A 17,918-nucleotide genomic window follows, 5' to 3' on the forward strand; every position below is an offset into this window, starting at 1 on the left:
CACAAAGCTGCAACTCTGATATTGAGATAAATAGTCCCTGTGTTTATCTGAAATTGGAGTTGCAGCAAGAATCATCCTACCCACATAGCAGCATCCCCTGCTTCACAAATGTTCATCACTTCAAACGACTCAGCAGTGCATTTTCATAACTCTCCAGAACAGAATCTCCTCACTGTCTCCTAACATTCGTCATCTTCTGTCAGGTTTCATACCAGCCAGAACTACACTGAGAACTTCTAAAATGAGAATACAGTTGCACAAACAGACTGGGCAGCTAGCTAACTTAAAGTCAAGAATCCAAAAGGAACAGAATTTGAAATGAGACTCAGTTTTACATTATTCATAGCCAAGTTTTTCTAGGATGAACTTTTTAAATAAAAAAATCCACTTTAGAAATATTAAACATTTATTCATTTTCTTATTGGTAGCTCTTTTCTTGGTTGTAATAAGAATATTAACTAGTAAACATACTTTTGAGATTTAAATGTTACAACCCCAAATTAAAAGTCTTTCATTCATTAAAACCTGGGTACCACTTTAAAATAAATTAATTTTAATTACAAATAACAAGTACCTATAGATAGCTAAGAAATGTATTAACTTTTACTTACAATAACAAACATGTGCTTTGACATTTTTATTCATTATTATAAAAATTGAGTTTTTAATGGAAGCAGTTCATCAAAATTATGCTTATGGAAATAAATTTGAATCTTGTTGTACTTTAAACTCAAATATAAATCATGACAGGATAAAATAGCAAGCATGTGGAAATATTTGTGATATATACATACAATTTTCATGTAAACAAAGTAAGATCAGAGAAATCAAATATCTTTGTCTCCAACAAAAGTATGAAGATTAAAAGGCTATTTTATTTTACTTCATGCTTCAATTGAACAACTGGTCTAAGCAGAGAACTAGAAATTAGATAAGTCTTTACATTCCCCTCACTCTCTTCAGGAAATTACACATAATGAAGAGATGTCCTATAGAGACATCTGCAGGAAAGAAATACTATACTAATTAGCTTTCTGGAAGTCATGACTTACAATTAGTGAGTCATTCTTTGACCCCTATTGTGAAACCACATGGTTCATAAGATTTTGCCAGTGAAAAGAAAGTTGCTGATGGCCAAATCCATACCAGCACAGGTGGCCACCAGACAGGCACGAACCATGTAGAACATATTTCACTGTGGATCACCATTGGTTTCCAACACACAACTGCTTTAAGATAAAAGAGACAGTGTTTAAATGATATACTTATTTTCTATAGGAGTGTTTCTTGGAACTGTGCCCCAATCACCATCTGAACCAGAATCAGGCAAAACACTCAATAAAAATAAGCATTCTTGTGCCCAACCACTGACCCAAAGGCCTAGGAATTTGTGTTGACCTTCCCTGGGGATATTCAAATGCTTATTGAAGTTTCAATGTCACTACTGCCAACTATTTGAAATTTCTCTTTACTGTTTTTTTCTGACCAAAAAAAATTTTTCTTATCTCGTTCATGCATCGTATTAGCTAGGAGGAAAAATAAATAATTTCTGATTATGTCAGTCAGCAGTGGTCAATAGTGGTATTTCCCCATCAAGAAAACATGGAATAATAGGCAACATGAAATTTTGTGCCTACATTCCTTGAGGGTGCACCATAATATTTTTTTCCTGAAGCTTTCGAAAGGTACATATAATAAAAATATTAAAGTGATCTGTAAACTGTCATCTGAACAGATTAGCCAGAGTAAAGAGAGCTGCTGTTCAACGTCTCCTTTCCCACAGCTTCCCATATTGGCTCAGCAGTCTCTCCAGTGTGCTCGCCAAGTGTAGCTGCCTCTAACCAGAAAAGAGTACCTTCAACTGCTCCAGAAGACAGCATCTGAAACTCAGTTCAACTACAGTCACAAAGGGAGTCTCAACAGTTACCAGTATGCATCAATACACAGTGCTGTCTTTCTTGAAAGTTGGACTTTCAGCATCTGTGATAACGTCTACTTCTGATCCAGTTTATATTGACAACGGAAAGCAAAATGCATTTCAACCTGCTGCTAATATCTACTACACTGTTTAAGTCCTGTACGATCCCAACGGACAAAGACATATTTACCTGTGGTAAACATAAGTTAGAAATTAAAGAGGTAGGTAGGTGGCTATCATAAGCAATGATCTCAACATAATGTTGTGAATAGTGTCCCCTAGCCCCTAAAGCTGATTAAACAGTCAGGGGATTTCCAACATGATTGCAATTGGTGCTGTCAACAAATTTCCAACATCTGATTCCTGATGACCATGTCAGAGCCCTTCAGACACCACTTTAAGACAGAGCTAACAAAGCAAAGATAAAGTAATACTGGAGACCAGGTAATAGCAGTGAAGTAGACTGGACTCTTCCAACTATACTCACGTATGGAAAACAAAACAGACAAACAAAAAACCCTCAGGGTTAGGTAAGACTTCAGCAATCCTGCAATCCAGCTTCTTGGGTTTTTCTAATGGAGAAGCACACACTTGTTTTTCCCAATGACTCACAAAGCACTCAAGTTCAGAAAAGGTGTTACCCATTCCAGTTAAAGGATAACTTTGACCTCTGCCTTAGCCCAGAGTGCAGTCAGAGGCCACCCTTTCAACTCTTTGGGCTTGAGGCTGTAGCTTCACCCCTGCTGACTATTTTATAAGATCTACCACCGGTAATAGAGTGAAGCTGACCAAGGCTCTGCATGCACCAGGACAGGCAGATAACTTAAGGAAAAGAATGAAAACTCCAAAGCCTGACCTCTGAAAGCTAATCTCAGTTCAGACCAGGTTTATCTCCCTTCCCTTGGGAAGGCACACCTCTGAACTTCGCAAACTTCAGGTCTTCGAAGGCCAGAACTGAAAGGCAAAAGGTCCCACTCCTGATCACATTAGAGCACAGATAGATAGATGGTTGGAAGCCTCCAAAGTGGCCAGGTCAAGACCTAGGCCAGCAGTGCTGGGCACTCATTAACTGCCAGTCACTTGTTTTATAAATTGAAAATTCATTCGATTTTCATATTTTTATATATATCGTCAGGCCCACACACTTGAAGGGTGGGTCTAAGTCATTTGTTCCCTTCATAAACTCCAAGTCTTTCTCAGAAACATAGCAACTTCAAGGTCTGTTTGGTGTCCATGCAGCCCTGTCTCAAAAAATAGAAGAGGAGAGGAGAGGAGAGGAGAGGAGAGGAGAGGAGAGGAGAGGAGACGAGACGAGACGGGACGAGATGAGACAGAGACAGAGAGGAGAGAAAGAAAATAAAAAGAATATGTGTCGTCCCCCTTGACTATGACAGGTTCAAACAGACTAAGGAGTCTGTGTGACACAATGGAACAGCTGCATCTGTAGCTCAGATGTCTGGAGCCCCGCAACCATATCAAAACCTCTGGGCAGGATTTTTGTCCCTCGGAAACTTGGATTTCTTTACTCTTAAAAAGGAACCAAATGATACCCACAGAAGACTGCCCAACGCCTTGCACACAGCACCACCTCAGAGTGGTGGCCCCTTTTCTCTAAACTTGGTGAGAATGCTTCAGTCAGCAAGATGGCCACAAGCTGGACCAGTCAACCTCTCATCTGCTCCTCCCTGAAATTCACCATAGCACTGTGCCTCCGCAATGGTCCCCTGGCACTCTGAAAACTCATGATTGTGCTTGGGGAAAAATCCCTATGTGTTTATATTCCTTTGAAAATTGTACATGCAGCCAAAACATTTTAATAAAAAACTATCTACCTAGAAATTATAAGCACATGTCTTCCAAAGCACAATATGTCGTTTATAAAAACAATTCTAAGAACACAGCTGAATTAATCTGTACATTGTCTTTTAAAGTGCACCAAAGTAAATTGTAATAACCTTTAAAATGTCACCAACCTCCTTGGGTTTTGTTTTTAAAATAAAAGTAAGTATCTACCAACTGAGATGCAGAGGGATTTGGTTCCAATATGATGGCAAGGAGCAGCAGTGTCTTGTAGGAAAGGAAAAGGAACAATTAACTCAACCCAGCTTGCCTCAGCAGCATAAAAACACCTGCAATTCAAGTTAACTGCAGGTGCCATGAATCCTGATTCATGCTAAAAAGTGAAACCATTCAACTCAACAAACACATTCCCCCAAAGTTTTCTTAATCTAGAGGTAACATATGTGACCACTTTCTTACAGTGTTTCCTTAGTTTCAGGATCAAAGTACTTACCACTCTTTCTTTGAAACACACACACACACACACACACACACTATAAAAACCAATAAAAGTTTAGAAGCCATATAAAAAATTTTCATACAATAAAGAACCATAATGTCTCCAAATATCTTAGAGTTCCAGTATTCACAAAACCGTCCGATGCTCCCCACACACATAGACAGCACTAGGGCGTATCCTTCGCCTTGTGTGACCAGGGAGACGTGGCAAGAACTTGAAGGACTTGGGCATCATATCCAAGCAGGCATCATGAAACTTCTTAATCCTCCAGTAGTATATCAGTGGGTTCAATGCAGACTTGAGGTAGCAGAGCCAGAGTAGCCAGGTGCTAATCTCAAAGAAGTTGTGCTGATAGTAAAAGCGCTTGCTGAAGGTTGCCACGAGGCTGTACGTGGTGAATGGCGCCCAGCAGACGATGAAGACAGCAAAGAGGATCAAGATGGTGGTGAAGGCACGTGTTTTAAAGCCCATGTCGATGCTCATTTGGAAGGGTCTCTGTAGACTCATGAGACCCAGTTTGCTGGCCTGGCTGAGGCATATTCCTTCTGGGTAGCTATGAATCCTCAAGGCATTGTGCCGAAGGGTGTTGAGGATGCCCATGAATGAATACAGTATCACCAGGAAAGGTATAAAGAAAGAAATGAGTGAAATCAAAATCACATAAGCCTGGTATCCAGAATTAGTTGTGTACCCAAACACACACTGTGGGGCTCGGGAAGGGATTTGCAAATCAGGATTTCCCACAGCCAAAGGAAACGCTATGGAAAAAGCAGTTGCCCAGGAGACTGCAATAAGGACCTTAGCCCTGTATGGATTTAGCTTATCTTGCCTCTGAACTATAATCAGGAACCTATCAATGCTAATAATGAGCAGGATAGCGACTCCCTCTATCACAAACAACCAGAAGAACATAGCAGACAACCTGCAGAAGAATTTCCCAAATATCCATCTGGTGGTAAGAATAGTTACCAGGGCAAAGGGCATGTTCAGCACAGCAAGCAGCATGTCAGCAAAAGCCAGGCTGGCGAGAAGAATGTTGATCGCAGACCGCATGGCAGCTTTCTGGTATACCATGAGGCACACAACCAAGTTTCCAAGAAAAGACACAAACAGAATAAATATCATTAGAGCTGAAAGGATGATCTGGAGGGCTAAATTTAGGCTCTTAAAAACTGCTGGTGTTAGGGTCGTGGCTGTGCTGTTCACTGCTAAGGAACTAAATCCAGTGCTAGTCATGGTTTCCAGACTGTATCTAAGAAGCGGACCAGGGCTTGGATGCTGAAATGGTGGGGGCGCTGTAATATTCGCATGGGAGTTTTCATAGACTACAAATGTTGTGTTGGATGTCCCAGTATGGGATGCAGTCAACGCTGCTGAGACAACCATGGTTTTAGGAGGATAGGAGGCTCAGGCAGAAGCGTGGGTCCTCTTCAGGCATTTCAACACAGCACTGTAGGGTCAGGTTCCACTGATGGGCTCGGATACACATTCTGGAAAACAGACATAGTACCATCTTCCACAAGAATCCTTTTGCCTGAAAATAAGCCGAAAACAGAACATGAGATCAGATTAGTAGATACATTTTATGCTGCCGTGTCACAACATCCATTTACCAGCAAGGACTACACATCTCTGCTTAGCTTCTGAGGTCAGACGAGGCTAAGTGTGTTCAGAAGAGTATGGCTGTAAACACACTTGACTTTTTAACACACTTGTCTTTCATCATATAGGATCACTCTTTTCCCTTATAAACCTCTAAAACTGTGTTCTCTGACCTAGCCAACTCTAAAATGTCACTGTTGTATTGTTTTAACTAAATATAATGGAAATTTTATATTTGTTCATAAAGCAAGACAGATCTTGAAATACATCAATGAACCAAGAACAGAAGTCAAAACCTGTGGTTGATGCTTTTGCAAAGATTGCAGTAGCCCTCTCTCTCTAAGGCTCAGACCATTGAGGAGGGGAAGAAAGATTGTAAGAGTCAGTGGTTAGGGAGGATCTGAGTAAAACAGTCCTTTTGGACTTGGCAGGTCCATTGTACTTACGAACTCACAGTGGCTATGGATGCCTGCACAAGACCTGTACGAGATAAAGCCAGTCAACATTCTAGCAAGGAGTGGGAGTGGGTTCATGAGATTCCTAACTGAGGAGCGATGACTAATTGATGATAGTTTTATTGGAGGAAAAACAGTTTTCTTTAAGGGTTTAGTTCCAAGCTCTACTGGATGGCCCTACATCCAGCAGAAATGGACAGCACAAATTGGACTCAGTGGATTACTACATCAAATAAAGTAGACACGGGGCTGGGGGTATAGGGAAGGAGTCGTGAATCACAGAGGATTGAGGGGATTTCATATCAATATAATCAAAATACACTGTATGAAAATCTCCAAGAGTTAATATTTAAAAAATAAACTTCAAAAATTTTCAGTAGCATCATAGCTTTCCACAGTCACTATTAATAAACATTTCACTAATTCTCTTAGGAGAACAAATTTCTACCGTTCTTTCCTATGGGCTCTCATTCCGCCTTTACATTAGCACAAAGCTCAATGGCAAAAATAACTTAACCTCAATGCCTGCTTAACATGTAGTAATAACACACTTTAGGTTTGACAGCCCGTAAAAAGTAAGAATGGGGTTATTTTCAATTACGATCTGAAATTGGTCTTGGCTTTTCTTCTTCCCTTTCTCCCTTCTGCCTCTTTATTGTCCCCCTCTTCCTCCTCCCATTTCTCTCCCTATCTTCTCCTTTTTCTTTCTCACATCCATCCCCTTCTCCAGAAATTCCCCACCAAACACACTAGACAAAAGACATTCAGATAAAAGCGTTATTTTTCCTAAGCTCTTTCTTACAATCTCTCTTTTCCTCTAAGTCTTTTTTGTATTTTACTTTTATTGGTTCTTTGTGGATTTCACATCATGCATTCTGAGTCCACTTATCTCTGTTACCTCTGCCCTTGCAACTTCCCCACCAAAAAAAAAAACAAAACAAAATTAAAAAAAACTAAACAAAGCAAAACGGAACAAAAAACTAAAGTAAAAAATAGAAGAAGAATCTCAACATAGGAGCTGCAGTGTGTCCTGTTGAGTCACACAGTTTACCCATTCATCTTTACTTGCAAGTGTTCATTGCCTTGAGTCCTTGGTCCGGCTTGAGGCCTCTGGTTTCTGCTACACCACCTGTAATGGGCTCTCACTGGGGCTTCCCTTGTCTATGCTGTTGTTGTCCTTTGTCATGGAGATCCTGCTGTTTTGGATCTGTTAGATTAATCTCCTTCACATGTTCCAATAGTTCATAGATTTAGTGGATGGTGGGGTGGGCCAACTCAAAACCCTTGTTCTGGGCCTGGTTGGTAGCTGGGTTGGTCAATTCGCTAGATTTCCCTCATCACCACTACCAGGATAAGTTCTCTGGTACTGCCTTGGCTAGCTCACCCAATGCAGCCCACCACAAGGAAAGAGGCCAGTTCTCCTGCTCTCAGGCCCCCCGGATCCAGGTGCCCCCCTTATTGCCAGGGTCAGCTCTACTCTTTTGCCCAGGCAAGGTGAAGGGCCCTCTCTTCCTGTTGCTGTAGGGGGCATAGAAGAGTGTCAGATAGGCTCTCCTGCTCTCAGGATTGGCTCACCTGAGACCCCAGCTATAGGGTCAATTCTTTCACCTGCCATAGGTAGTAAGGGGCGGAGGGAGGACAGCATCGTTCCCTCATCCATGTCACCACATGACAGACTGGGGGAGAGGGGTCAATTCTGTTACTCCCATGCCTAAGTAAATGCAATGCAAAATTTTAAATTCTATTTCAAAAAACACCTATCAAATCTTCATTAGTAAGTTTGAAATACTTAATGTCCTTTAGGCTGAAAGTATAGCGCTAGAGCCCTCAGCTATTACGCAAGGGGCCCTAGTTTCTACTCCCTGAACAACAAAATTAACTGATTTCAAATAATTAAATTAGATTTAGGGTTTTTTCCGGTCATGATAAAGAACAATTAAAAATAGAAACAAGAGCAGAATATTAACCCATGATTTTTTATTTTTTATAATTCTACATACAGCCAACATGCTCTTTTGTTATACAAGCTTCCCATTACTACCAAAACTTCTACCTCAATTTCACTCAATTACTACTCAGCCTTCAGATATTTACTGAGGGCATGCTATGTTCCAGTCACTAAAAGGAAAATGATTAACAAATGGTCTTGGATTTTGGATTAAGGAGAAAAGACTGACCAAGGAAGGACACTGCATCTTGAAATTCACTTTGAATGGATTTTTCTTAATATACATACATATAAACTAAAAAGAATCAGATGTATAAATTTAAAGTTAATTAGTAAAGATTTTTTAAAATCTTTTTTAGGCAACAAACCAACCAACCAGATGCTGCTGTGGTAACTGGCCTAGCAAAACAGAAGAGAGAGCCTTCATCTCCAGAACTTCCAGAAAAACATTGTTTTGAGGAAAACAATTGATTAGCAGTGACCACAGAAATCTCAGGTGAGGATGAAAACACAAAAATGACTGAAAACTAGGACCCTGGAGACCCTGCCAGGCCTCTCCTCTCACTGTGAAATCAGAGAAGCAAACACACAATCTCCCTTCAAGAAACTCAAGGCTGTGGTAAAATGTCGGGCTGTAAATGGCGTCAAATGAGAACGCCAACACTTTACAGGAATGCTAGCTTTTTCTCAACAACTTCGCTGACTGCTGGGATCTAGACCAGGCTCCTGATGCAGGCGGGCAGCCCCAGATAGGGGCAACTGACTCTCACAGTCACCAATCCAGTTCTTAGAGTGAGAACTCACTTCTACATGCAGCACTGACCCATTCCTGGCATAGACCCCAGAGTACTAAAAGTCTTTCAGAAAATCCACCGTGCTATACTGGGGACCGACCCTCAACATGAATTTCTATAGGGACAAACATCAGTACCACCATACCATCACCCAGAAACTAATTATACAGAGCAAAGGAAGAATAAGCATTCAAAGGGAAATCCATGGTCTTTTAAAAGCAATTAATGTAGTATAATTTTCGCAAGATACATACAAAAAGAAAATCCAGTGGCTTGGTCTTTTGCCTCTCATCTCCTCCTTCCTTGCCAGTTTCTCCAACTGCTATCTAAACACAGATAAGTAACAAACGAGTTTCGATGGCCCAAACCAAACTCCTGAGGTCTAGCCTTACATGTATGTGTGTGTGTGTCTATGTAGGGCATGAAGGCATGAGTGCAGGGCCCACAGAGGCCAGAAGAGGGCGTGAGATTCCCCAGGACCTGGAGTTAACAAGCAGTTGTGAGCGACCCAACCATCCTACAGGGACCCTAGGAAAAGAGCTGGGATCCTCTGCAAGTGTGTGGTCTTAACCACTGAGCCATCTTTCCACATCTGCACACTATTATTACATTCTGATGGAAATCTTTCTCCTCTGGCCTCTGCTTACCCAAACTTGACGTCGGTTCATCTATCACCTCTTCACAGTCGGCACTTCTGAGTGACAGGATTTAGTGAGTGAACAGCCATTGTGTCAGTTTGACATAAACCTACCCACATCTCAGAAAACACGACCTCAAATGAGGAACTGCCCCCATAAGACAGCCCTGTGGATGTCTGTGGGGCACTTTCTTCATGTGGGAGGAGCTAGCCCACTGTGGGCAATGCCACCTCCAGGAGGTCCTTCTGGATAGTTTGTGAGCCTAGCCCTGAACGGCTGAGCTATCTCCCCAGCCCCATCCTGAATAGTTTAAGCAAGCAAGAATTGATTCTTAACAAGTTCACAGACAGACATAACAAATTCATTTTAAGCCAATTGCTGAATCTTTTTTTATTTAAATTAAAAACAATCTTATTTTACATACTAATCTCCTGTCTCGTTCCCTCTGGTCCTCCTATCCCCCCCCCCCACCAATTGTTGAATCTTTTTGTTCCAACTTAAACATATATTTTTCAGGTTTCAAAATGGTGTCTGAATGTTGGAATCTCAACTACACACCAAAGTAAGAATCCCCAGTGATGCAGTTATGAGAAACAATGCAAGGATCCTGTGTGCACTGCTTCCATGGGATCCTGTAACACTAAGACAGTTTTACGACCAGGATGTTAACAGTGATACAGCTCAGAAACACAATTCCCTCAATGACAGAGTCACTCCTGGTAGCCTTTTATGGATACATACCCATGAGTCCTACTCTTCTACCACACTTGGGATGAGACAAACATTAATTAGTCTACCCTCTTAGCCATAGTCATTCTAAGAGTGTGATTCTATTGAAGGACTAAGAGCTAGACAGATTCCTGACAAGCAGACAGACAGACAGGAAGGGGAGCCATGGATAGATAATAATGATGGAAAACTTCTCGTTTCTTCCTCACCTTCTTGACAAGACAAAACCAGCTTAACACAAAGTCCTGGTAGGCTTTTTCTCCCACCTATAGGAGAGAAAGCAAAAGACCTGAAAGAGAAATGGGAGCTAGACAATGTTACTTCTCTGTAGACAATGTTACTTCTCTGTAGACAATGTTACTTCTCTCTAGACAATGTTACTTCTCTCTAGACAATGCTACTTCTCTCTAGACAATGTTACTTCTCTCTAGACAATGTTACTTCTCTCTAGACAATGTTACTTCTCTCTAGACAATGTTACTTCTCTCTAGACAATGTTACTTCTCTCTAGACAATGTTACTTCTCTCTAGACAATGTTACTTCTCTCTAGGCAAAGTTACTTCTCTCCAGAAGCATTAAGGATCTGTTTCTCATATGACAAACATTCTTAAATTTCACTGGGATTAACCTGAGTTTGAAGCTGTCTCAATCCACTTTGCTGGTTTCCTACAATTCTTCAACCTGAAGATCCAGATTATTCCCCCAGCATAAGAAAAGCTTCTATTGTATTATATATCTGACTGTGCTGAGATAAAACAGAGACTAAAAGGAAGTTTGGAAAAGAAAGGCTTTATTTGGTTTGTGGGTCACAAGGGAAGCCAAGGCAGGAACTAATAAGACGACACAGAGGGATGCTGCTTTCTGGCTTGCACTTGAGGCTCACATTCAGCTGTTTCTTACATCTCCCAAGATCACCTGCCCATGGGTAGCACCATCCACAGTAGGCTAGAGTCTCCCACAAGAAAATGCTGCCCAGACCTGCTTACCTGATAGTCTGATGGAGGCATTTCCTCAACGGTGGTTCTTCCTTCAAGGTGACCCTAGTTTGTGTCATGAACAAAAAACTAAACTATTGAGTCACTGTCTGATTCTTTGTCTTTCTACATCTTTTAAAGTTTCAAGTATTTTGATATCAGGCCACTATGACTGGGTTTGGCACTTGGAACTTTTTCTGATTTTCTTTTTCATTCTATGTTACTTGAGATTTCTTCTTTCTAAGTCACCTAAGCTCTTTGACACTGGACATAGGGCTACAAAATTTAGAGTTTGCCTTGCTGGGGTTTGATCTTGCTTGTTTCTGTTTTATTTCAATATTTCTCACTGTGTCTCCATTCCTTCCTTTTGGAATGGTGACATATATCATATGTCATTGTGTGTTAGAAGTATGCCCTTTGAATTTTGCTTCTATGAGAGGGGGTTACAATTAACAGAGTGTCTTGAGTCTTAGAAGAAGAGACTTTGTACTTTTTAAACAAATTGAGACTGTAAAAAACTAGCGACTTTTGAAGTTAGACTGAATAAGCTTTGGATTATGATATAGTCACAAGCCTGTGGTAGGCACAGAGTAGTTTCAATGACAATGGCCCCCGAAGTCTTACATATTTGGATGCTTGGACCCTCGTTAGTTGAACTGTTTGAGAAGGATTAGGAGGTCTGGCCTTGCTGGAGAAGGTGTGTCATGGGAGGTGGGATGTGAGGTTTTTCTGCCTCTACTTACAGATAAGGATGTAAGTTCTCATCTACCACTCTGGTGCCATGCCTGCCTGCCTGCCTGCCAGCTGCCATTCCTCATAACACGATGGATATGAGCTCTAACCCTCTGAAATTATAAGTCCTCCAGAATCCTTTTTCTGTAAGTCTCCTGGGTCACGGAGATTTGTCACAGCAACAGAAAAGTAACTAAGACATTATCTAATCCTGACAAAATATCCCAAAGGCAGCAGCTACGTTTCCCATTTTGAAGATCAGTAGACAAAGGCTCAGCAAGAAGCTTGCCTGCAACCACGGTACTGGTAGAAAAGAACCAGGGATTCTTGGCACCTCATCTCATCTCTTTTCAAAATGCCTTGCTGCCTCTCTCGTCATCCCAGGAGAAAGTGGCTTTTATGTCATCACCATAGCAATCTGCAAAGTTAGAAATTCTGTTTCTACATCTGGCCTACATCCCTGGCCCAACACCTTGAGGCTTTATTTTTAGATAGGGCTTCCCTAGAGACTTCATTTTTCTTCAGAACATTATCCTCTGCGGGCTTAGGGCAGCATGAGACCATACAGTGTTTTATGCAGAGTTAATGAAATGACCAGTAAGAAAAGAAGTAGGACAATAACTAAGCAAAGACATTTCCGTGAGTGAAGTTACACTTCAAATTTAAAATAGTTTCATCATAGTCATGCCAATACTGCACCAATAGAAATAAGTTACCGGGCAGGTCATAAGTTCACTCACAGGGTTCACAGCTAGGTAAGACTGTTGATAATTTTCATTCCCCCCAGAATTCTGCATAGTTTGCATAACACCTCCCAGTACAGCTTCCTAGTCAGCATTGACCTAATCCCTCCATGTCCTTCCTATGACCAAAGTGGGTGATGTCTTCAGCAATAGGGTCATACCATCACACTATGGTTGTCAACCAAGAACAGCAACAGCCTGTATTGGGGAGCGGGGAGATCAGGATCAACAACTCAAGAGGAAATATTCCACAACTAACATTTCAGCTTTTTAGTTGGCAACTGGTGATTTCTAAGAGGATATCTTATCCCCTGTGTATAGGTTAACTCCAATTAAACTCTTGTGTGTGTTTTAAATCAGGTTATACAACAGTAGGTTGTGGGGGCTGTAAAAATGATATAGCAGTTAAGAACGCTATCTGATCTTCCAGAGGATACAGGTTCAAGTGCCAGCACCCATGGGGTGGCTTACAACCATCTGTAATTCTAGTCCCAGGGGCTCTGAGACGGTTTTCTAGCCTCCAAGATACCATGTATGTATATATTATACAGATACACATCTAGACAAAACACTCACACATGTAAAAATTAATTAATTAATAATTTTTAAAAATAAGTTTCCATGTGGCTTTTCCAAGTGTCCTTAGTATTAGTTATCCCTCCTCCAACCCTTCCTCCAGCCTACCCTTTCTGCTTTCTGATTGAATTTAAGGCTGGCTCCACAGAAGGAAATACATGATTGGGCACTGTAAATGTGACTAAGAACCCATGGCCAGAAAGCTCAAGGGCCCCAGGAATGAACTTACTGCTCTTCTTTTGTTAAATGGATGTAGTATCAAGCTGCCCTCGATATTCATCTCTCTCTACCACAGAGTAGTGCAGCTCTCAAAGTTCCTTTGTGCAGTGGAATGGAGTTAGCATAGACACCTACAACTGGCCCACATACAGGGAATGTCAGCCACAAATGCAGCATCTATATCACACACACCCTCCAAGGTTCAAGTGTCATGTCTAATAAGAAGGTATGAAAAGACCTTAAGAGCCAGAAGTCAGAGGTCCAGTGAGGAACAGTGTCTTCTGGGTATAACAGGACTATCAAGCTCATAAACTGTACAAGACCTGCATAGGATCAGTCTAGCCAATGCCCCAGGTTGAAAAGTGGAGGGACTCAGGAGAAGAGCTGTAGGCAGTGGATGGCTTCTGGGGGAAGGAGTCAATTTCTCTTATGGATGCAGTCCCTGGCGGGTGGCTCAAGCTCCGGTGGATATGGTCACAAACCTATGTGTGTATGAGAAGCACAAATTGTACTTGGTGGGTGATTTTAAAAGAAAAAGAAATGAAGTTGGGGCATGGTAGGGTGGGGCCGTGAGGTGGACCTGGCAGTTTTTAAGGAGTAAAGTGGGGGTAAATATAATCGGAACACATTGGGTGCTTATACGAAAAACTCAAAATATTAATTGTGGGGATCACAGACCCTGGCCAGAAACCCATCCCTCCATCAGCCTGGGAGCAGGCAGCTGGGAGAAAATGTTTACTGAAAACATGTTTACTGAAAACAATCCAATGTCATAAGCTCCTGATAAGGGCTCACTGAATCACCCTGACTTTGATCTTCCTGATGGCTAGCTACTCCCTGCTGCTCTGGATTCTGGTGTCAGAGATTTAACCACCAGCCAGGAGGGAGGAGAGGTCTGTGAGAGGTGTGTGAGAGGGCTGTTGGAGATTTGTGCATGTATGTATGGCAGAAGTTTTTCTGAAGGGAAGCATTTTTCTTGGGAAGTTCTCCTAAGCCGATTTGGGAAGCATAAAGTTTCCTTAACGCAACCGACTGGTCACTGGGTCATCAATCTCGACCACCTCGCCACATTCTCAAATACAGGCTGCGAAGGAGGCGCGGCAATTAATAAAACATCATCTTTTAAAAAGTGATTCAAAGTATGTCTAATCTTAGGGACCATGCAATCCTTCATCAAATACAGTATTCTCATAAAGGTAATTAAAATTGAATTGCCTAGATGGGTCCTTGAAATGCAAACACAGGGTTAGATAAACTTTGTGGATGACAGTTTTCAATTCTTCAATATTTTATATACATTCTTTAGAATTTTGGAGTCAGTCTAAAAAACTGTCTTATTCAGAACTGCCTTCGAACTTCAATTAGTAAGGTTGCCACTCAGCTTTTATATGATATTTCCGGTAATCAGACGAATTTCACTTCATGTAAGGAAATAAGGCATCTAATTCCCTTTTCCCACTGCAAATAAGGTGCTCAGCGTCAGGGAATGTGGTATATCGCAAAAAAGAATCTGACCTTAAAATAGTAACTTCTGTGGGTGTGAGAACGACAGTGATGACTGAAAATGGGAGGCCTCTGAGCCAACATAGGCAGCATCTAAAATAGTCCCCTGAGGAAAGAGATGAGCACAGGGACTGCCAGGAGCTGCGTGAGGCTGTGATTGTTTCTCTATGGATATAAAGTTTGTTGTGCGAGTTAAAATACCCACAACCTTTGCCTCGATCCCTAAAACTGTATAAGGATGCATAGGAAAATGAATTACTTTGAAGTTATCAAAGTAGTAACTCATCATTCTCAATGATTAAAATAGACAATGTTATACATTAAAAGTTCCTTAAAATCCTAGCAAAATAATGTTGTAAGTAAGAAAGTCATATACAGAAAATGAAAAAGTAAGTTGAAACAGCATCCAACCTCACTAGAATACAAATTTTAATGAAGGTGCATATTAATTTCTGTTCAGCAGATCTTCAAAGGTTTTTGCTTAAAATGAAGATAACAGTAATTAAAATAGATACTCCACCAATGGAAATGCAATTTAACAGTAATTCAGAAAGCTGCACCAACTGCCTAAAAGCACCCTCCGGGGCTCCCGCTTCTGACAGAGGCAAGCTGTGGCAAACCCACACTCCTGCAAATGCAAAGCCAGGAAGATGGTTAACACTGAGAAACTCTTTGAAATAGCTAAGAGCTACCAGAGCAAGGGAACTTGAGAAACTGAGATTTCAGAGATTAAAATATAGGAAAATGTGAGACAGCCAATTCCAAAATGCCAACCCAGAGATATTCTCCAAACAGATGAGAAGATGAGCGCTTGAGAGGTGGCTTCCGAAAGGCTCGCAGCAGCTGAGAAGCTGTGAAGATGAGCAAAAGAAGCAGCTGGGCAGCCAGGCTGGAAGAGGAGCTCAGGCTCATGAGAGCATGTGGATGAGGACCAGGGTTTCCCTGCACTACTCGTGGAGCACGGAAAAGCAAATGGCCCATAAGAGGACCACAGCCTAGTTTCTCACTAGGTCAAGTTGTTTTATCTTCATTAAATTTCCTAAACAAAGTTACTTTTTAAGACACAAATCAAATGTTAGAACATACTGAAAGGGTTGATCAGTGGCCAGAGGCATTGAGATAATGAAATGCACTCAAGGCTGAGGCTCCTACAATAATACTACTAAGGATTCCATAGGGTTTGAATCTTGATTGACTTCCAAGAGTACAAGTGTTGAAGGCTGCATCTCCACAGTCTGTGGCCAGTTGGACAGTGAGCCAGTGTTAGGAGCCAGTGCCGAGTGAAAGAAAGTTAGGGTAATGTGTGTGTCCGTGAAGAGGCTGCTGGAATCTTCCTTTTCTTTCTTTAGTTTCCTGGCTACTCTGACGTGAACAATGTTAATCTGCCACGTGCCCTCATTCTATATGCCACATTACAACCTCAGAAACAGTAGAGCCTAAACTATGAACCAAAACAAACTTTCCCATATACAGGCTGATGGGCTCACATATTTTGTCATAGTGACAGAAAGCTAACATATAACCCAAATTTTGAAATACATACATATATAGTATGTGTATGTGTGTGATAATTAATTTACAAGAAAAGCACAAGCAACCAAGTTGAAAGATAAGCAAAAGAAGATTAAAATGTCCAAATAGGCAAAAAAAAATCATAACATATGCAAAGGTATTGTCTCTCTCACTAGTCATCAGTGAGATACAAATAAAGACAGCACAAACCCAAATAGCTAAAGTTTAAAAAGTAACAGCAAAAGAAAATACTGTGCTCAGGATATAATACCAATGGGACTTCCCTGCACTGCTGTTGGGAATAGAAACTGCTGTGCTATGCCATCTTGTCATCTCTGCCATGCAGTAACCCCATGAAGTTTTGACTGGACAGAAATGTTCTCATCCACATATCAAATGGCACAAACATTTTCCTAACAGCACTATTTGAAATAACCAGACAGCAGAACAGCAAGTATCTGTAAGCATCAGAATTAATAACAATATATTCATATAATGAAGTACTACACTACCACTAAAGTGAACAAACAACTCAGTACAACACCTAGATGAATCTAACAAAAATATTCTGAGCAGAAGGCACAGACACAGAAATACATTATATTGCATAGCAGAGGCACTGTTAACTACAGGACTAGTAGTAGGTGATGGGTGGTTCCTCTGTGTGGGAGTGACTCAAGGACAGGGAAGGGACTTCTGGGGTGTTATGATTGACTCCTGAGATGCTGTACCATGTTGCAAATAAGCACACAGAAGCTATATTAATTATAAAACTATTAGCCGGTGACTAGGGCTTCTTACTGGCTAGCTCTGTCTTAATTATTAACCCATTTCTATTAATCTATGTATTTCCATGTGGTCTTGGCTTACCAGAAAATGCCCAGAACTGTTACTCCTTTGGCTTCTACATGACGTCCTCTCCACAGCTCCTCTCTTTGCCTCTCTCCCCAGCATCCTCCTCATCTCCTAGCCCTGTCTGTCTTACTGCCTCTATTGGCCAAACAGTGTTTTATTCATCAACCAATAAGAAAAACATGTATACAAAAGGACATCCCTCATCAGTAACATTTCCTTAATCTCTGTGGTGATTTTATACATATGGGTACCTTTTTCAGCCTTTACTAAGTTGTCCTTTATGATTTTTATATTTCTGTCTGTATGTGAAACTTCTACATTAAAACATGGCATGTTGGAGTGTAACAGTGACCCATATGCTCAGTTGGCAGAGCATCATGGTGAGTTTGAGGTCAATCTGAGCTATATAATGAGAATCTG

General features: G+C 41.1%; 1 protein-coding gene across 2 annotated transcripts in view; it reads right to left on the reverse strand.

Moving 5' to 3' along the window:
* Nucleotides 1–388: 388 nt before the first annotated feature.
* The window catches only part of Gpr63 (G protein-coupled receptor 63), a 40,505-nt gene continuing 22,975 nt past the window's right edge, over nucleotides 389–17,918 (reverse strand). For both annotated transcript variants that reach the window (XM_013110259.3, XM_040740657.1), the window contains exon 2: nucleotides 389–5,751. In XM_013110259.3, coding sequence (XP_012965713.1) covers nucleotides 4,344–5,603 — 1,260 coding nt within the window. In that variant the 5' untranslated portion in view covers nucleotides 5,604–5,751 and the 3' untranslated portion in view covers nucleotides 389–4,343. The remainder of the gene's footprint in view (nucleotides 5,752–17,918) is intronic.

The sequence above is a fragment of the Mesocricetus auratus genome, unplaced genomic scaffold (assembly GCF_017639785.1).
Source record: "Mesocricetus auratus isolate SY011 unplaced genomic scaffold, BCM_Maur_2.0 Super-Scaffold_6730, whole genome shotgun sequence".
Classification (NCBI taxonomy): domain Eukaryota; kingdom Metazoa; phylum Chordata; class Mammalia; order Rodentia; family Cricetidae; genus Mesocricetus; species Mesocricetus auratus.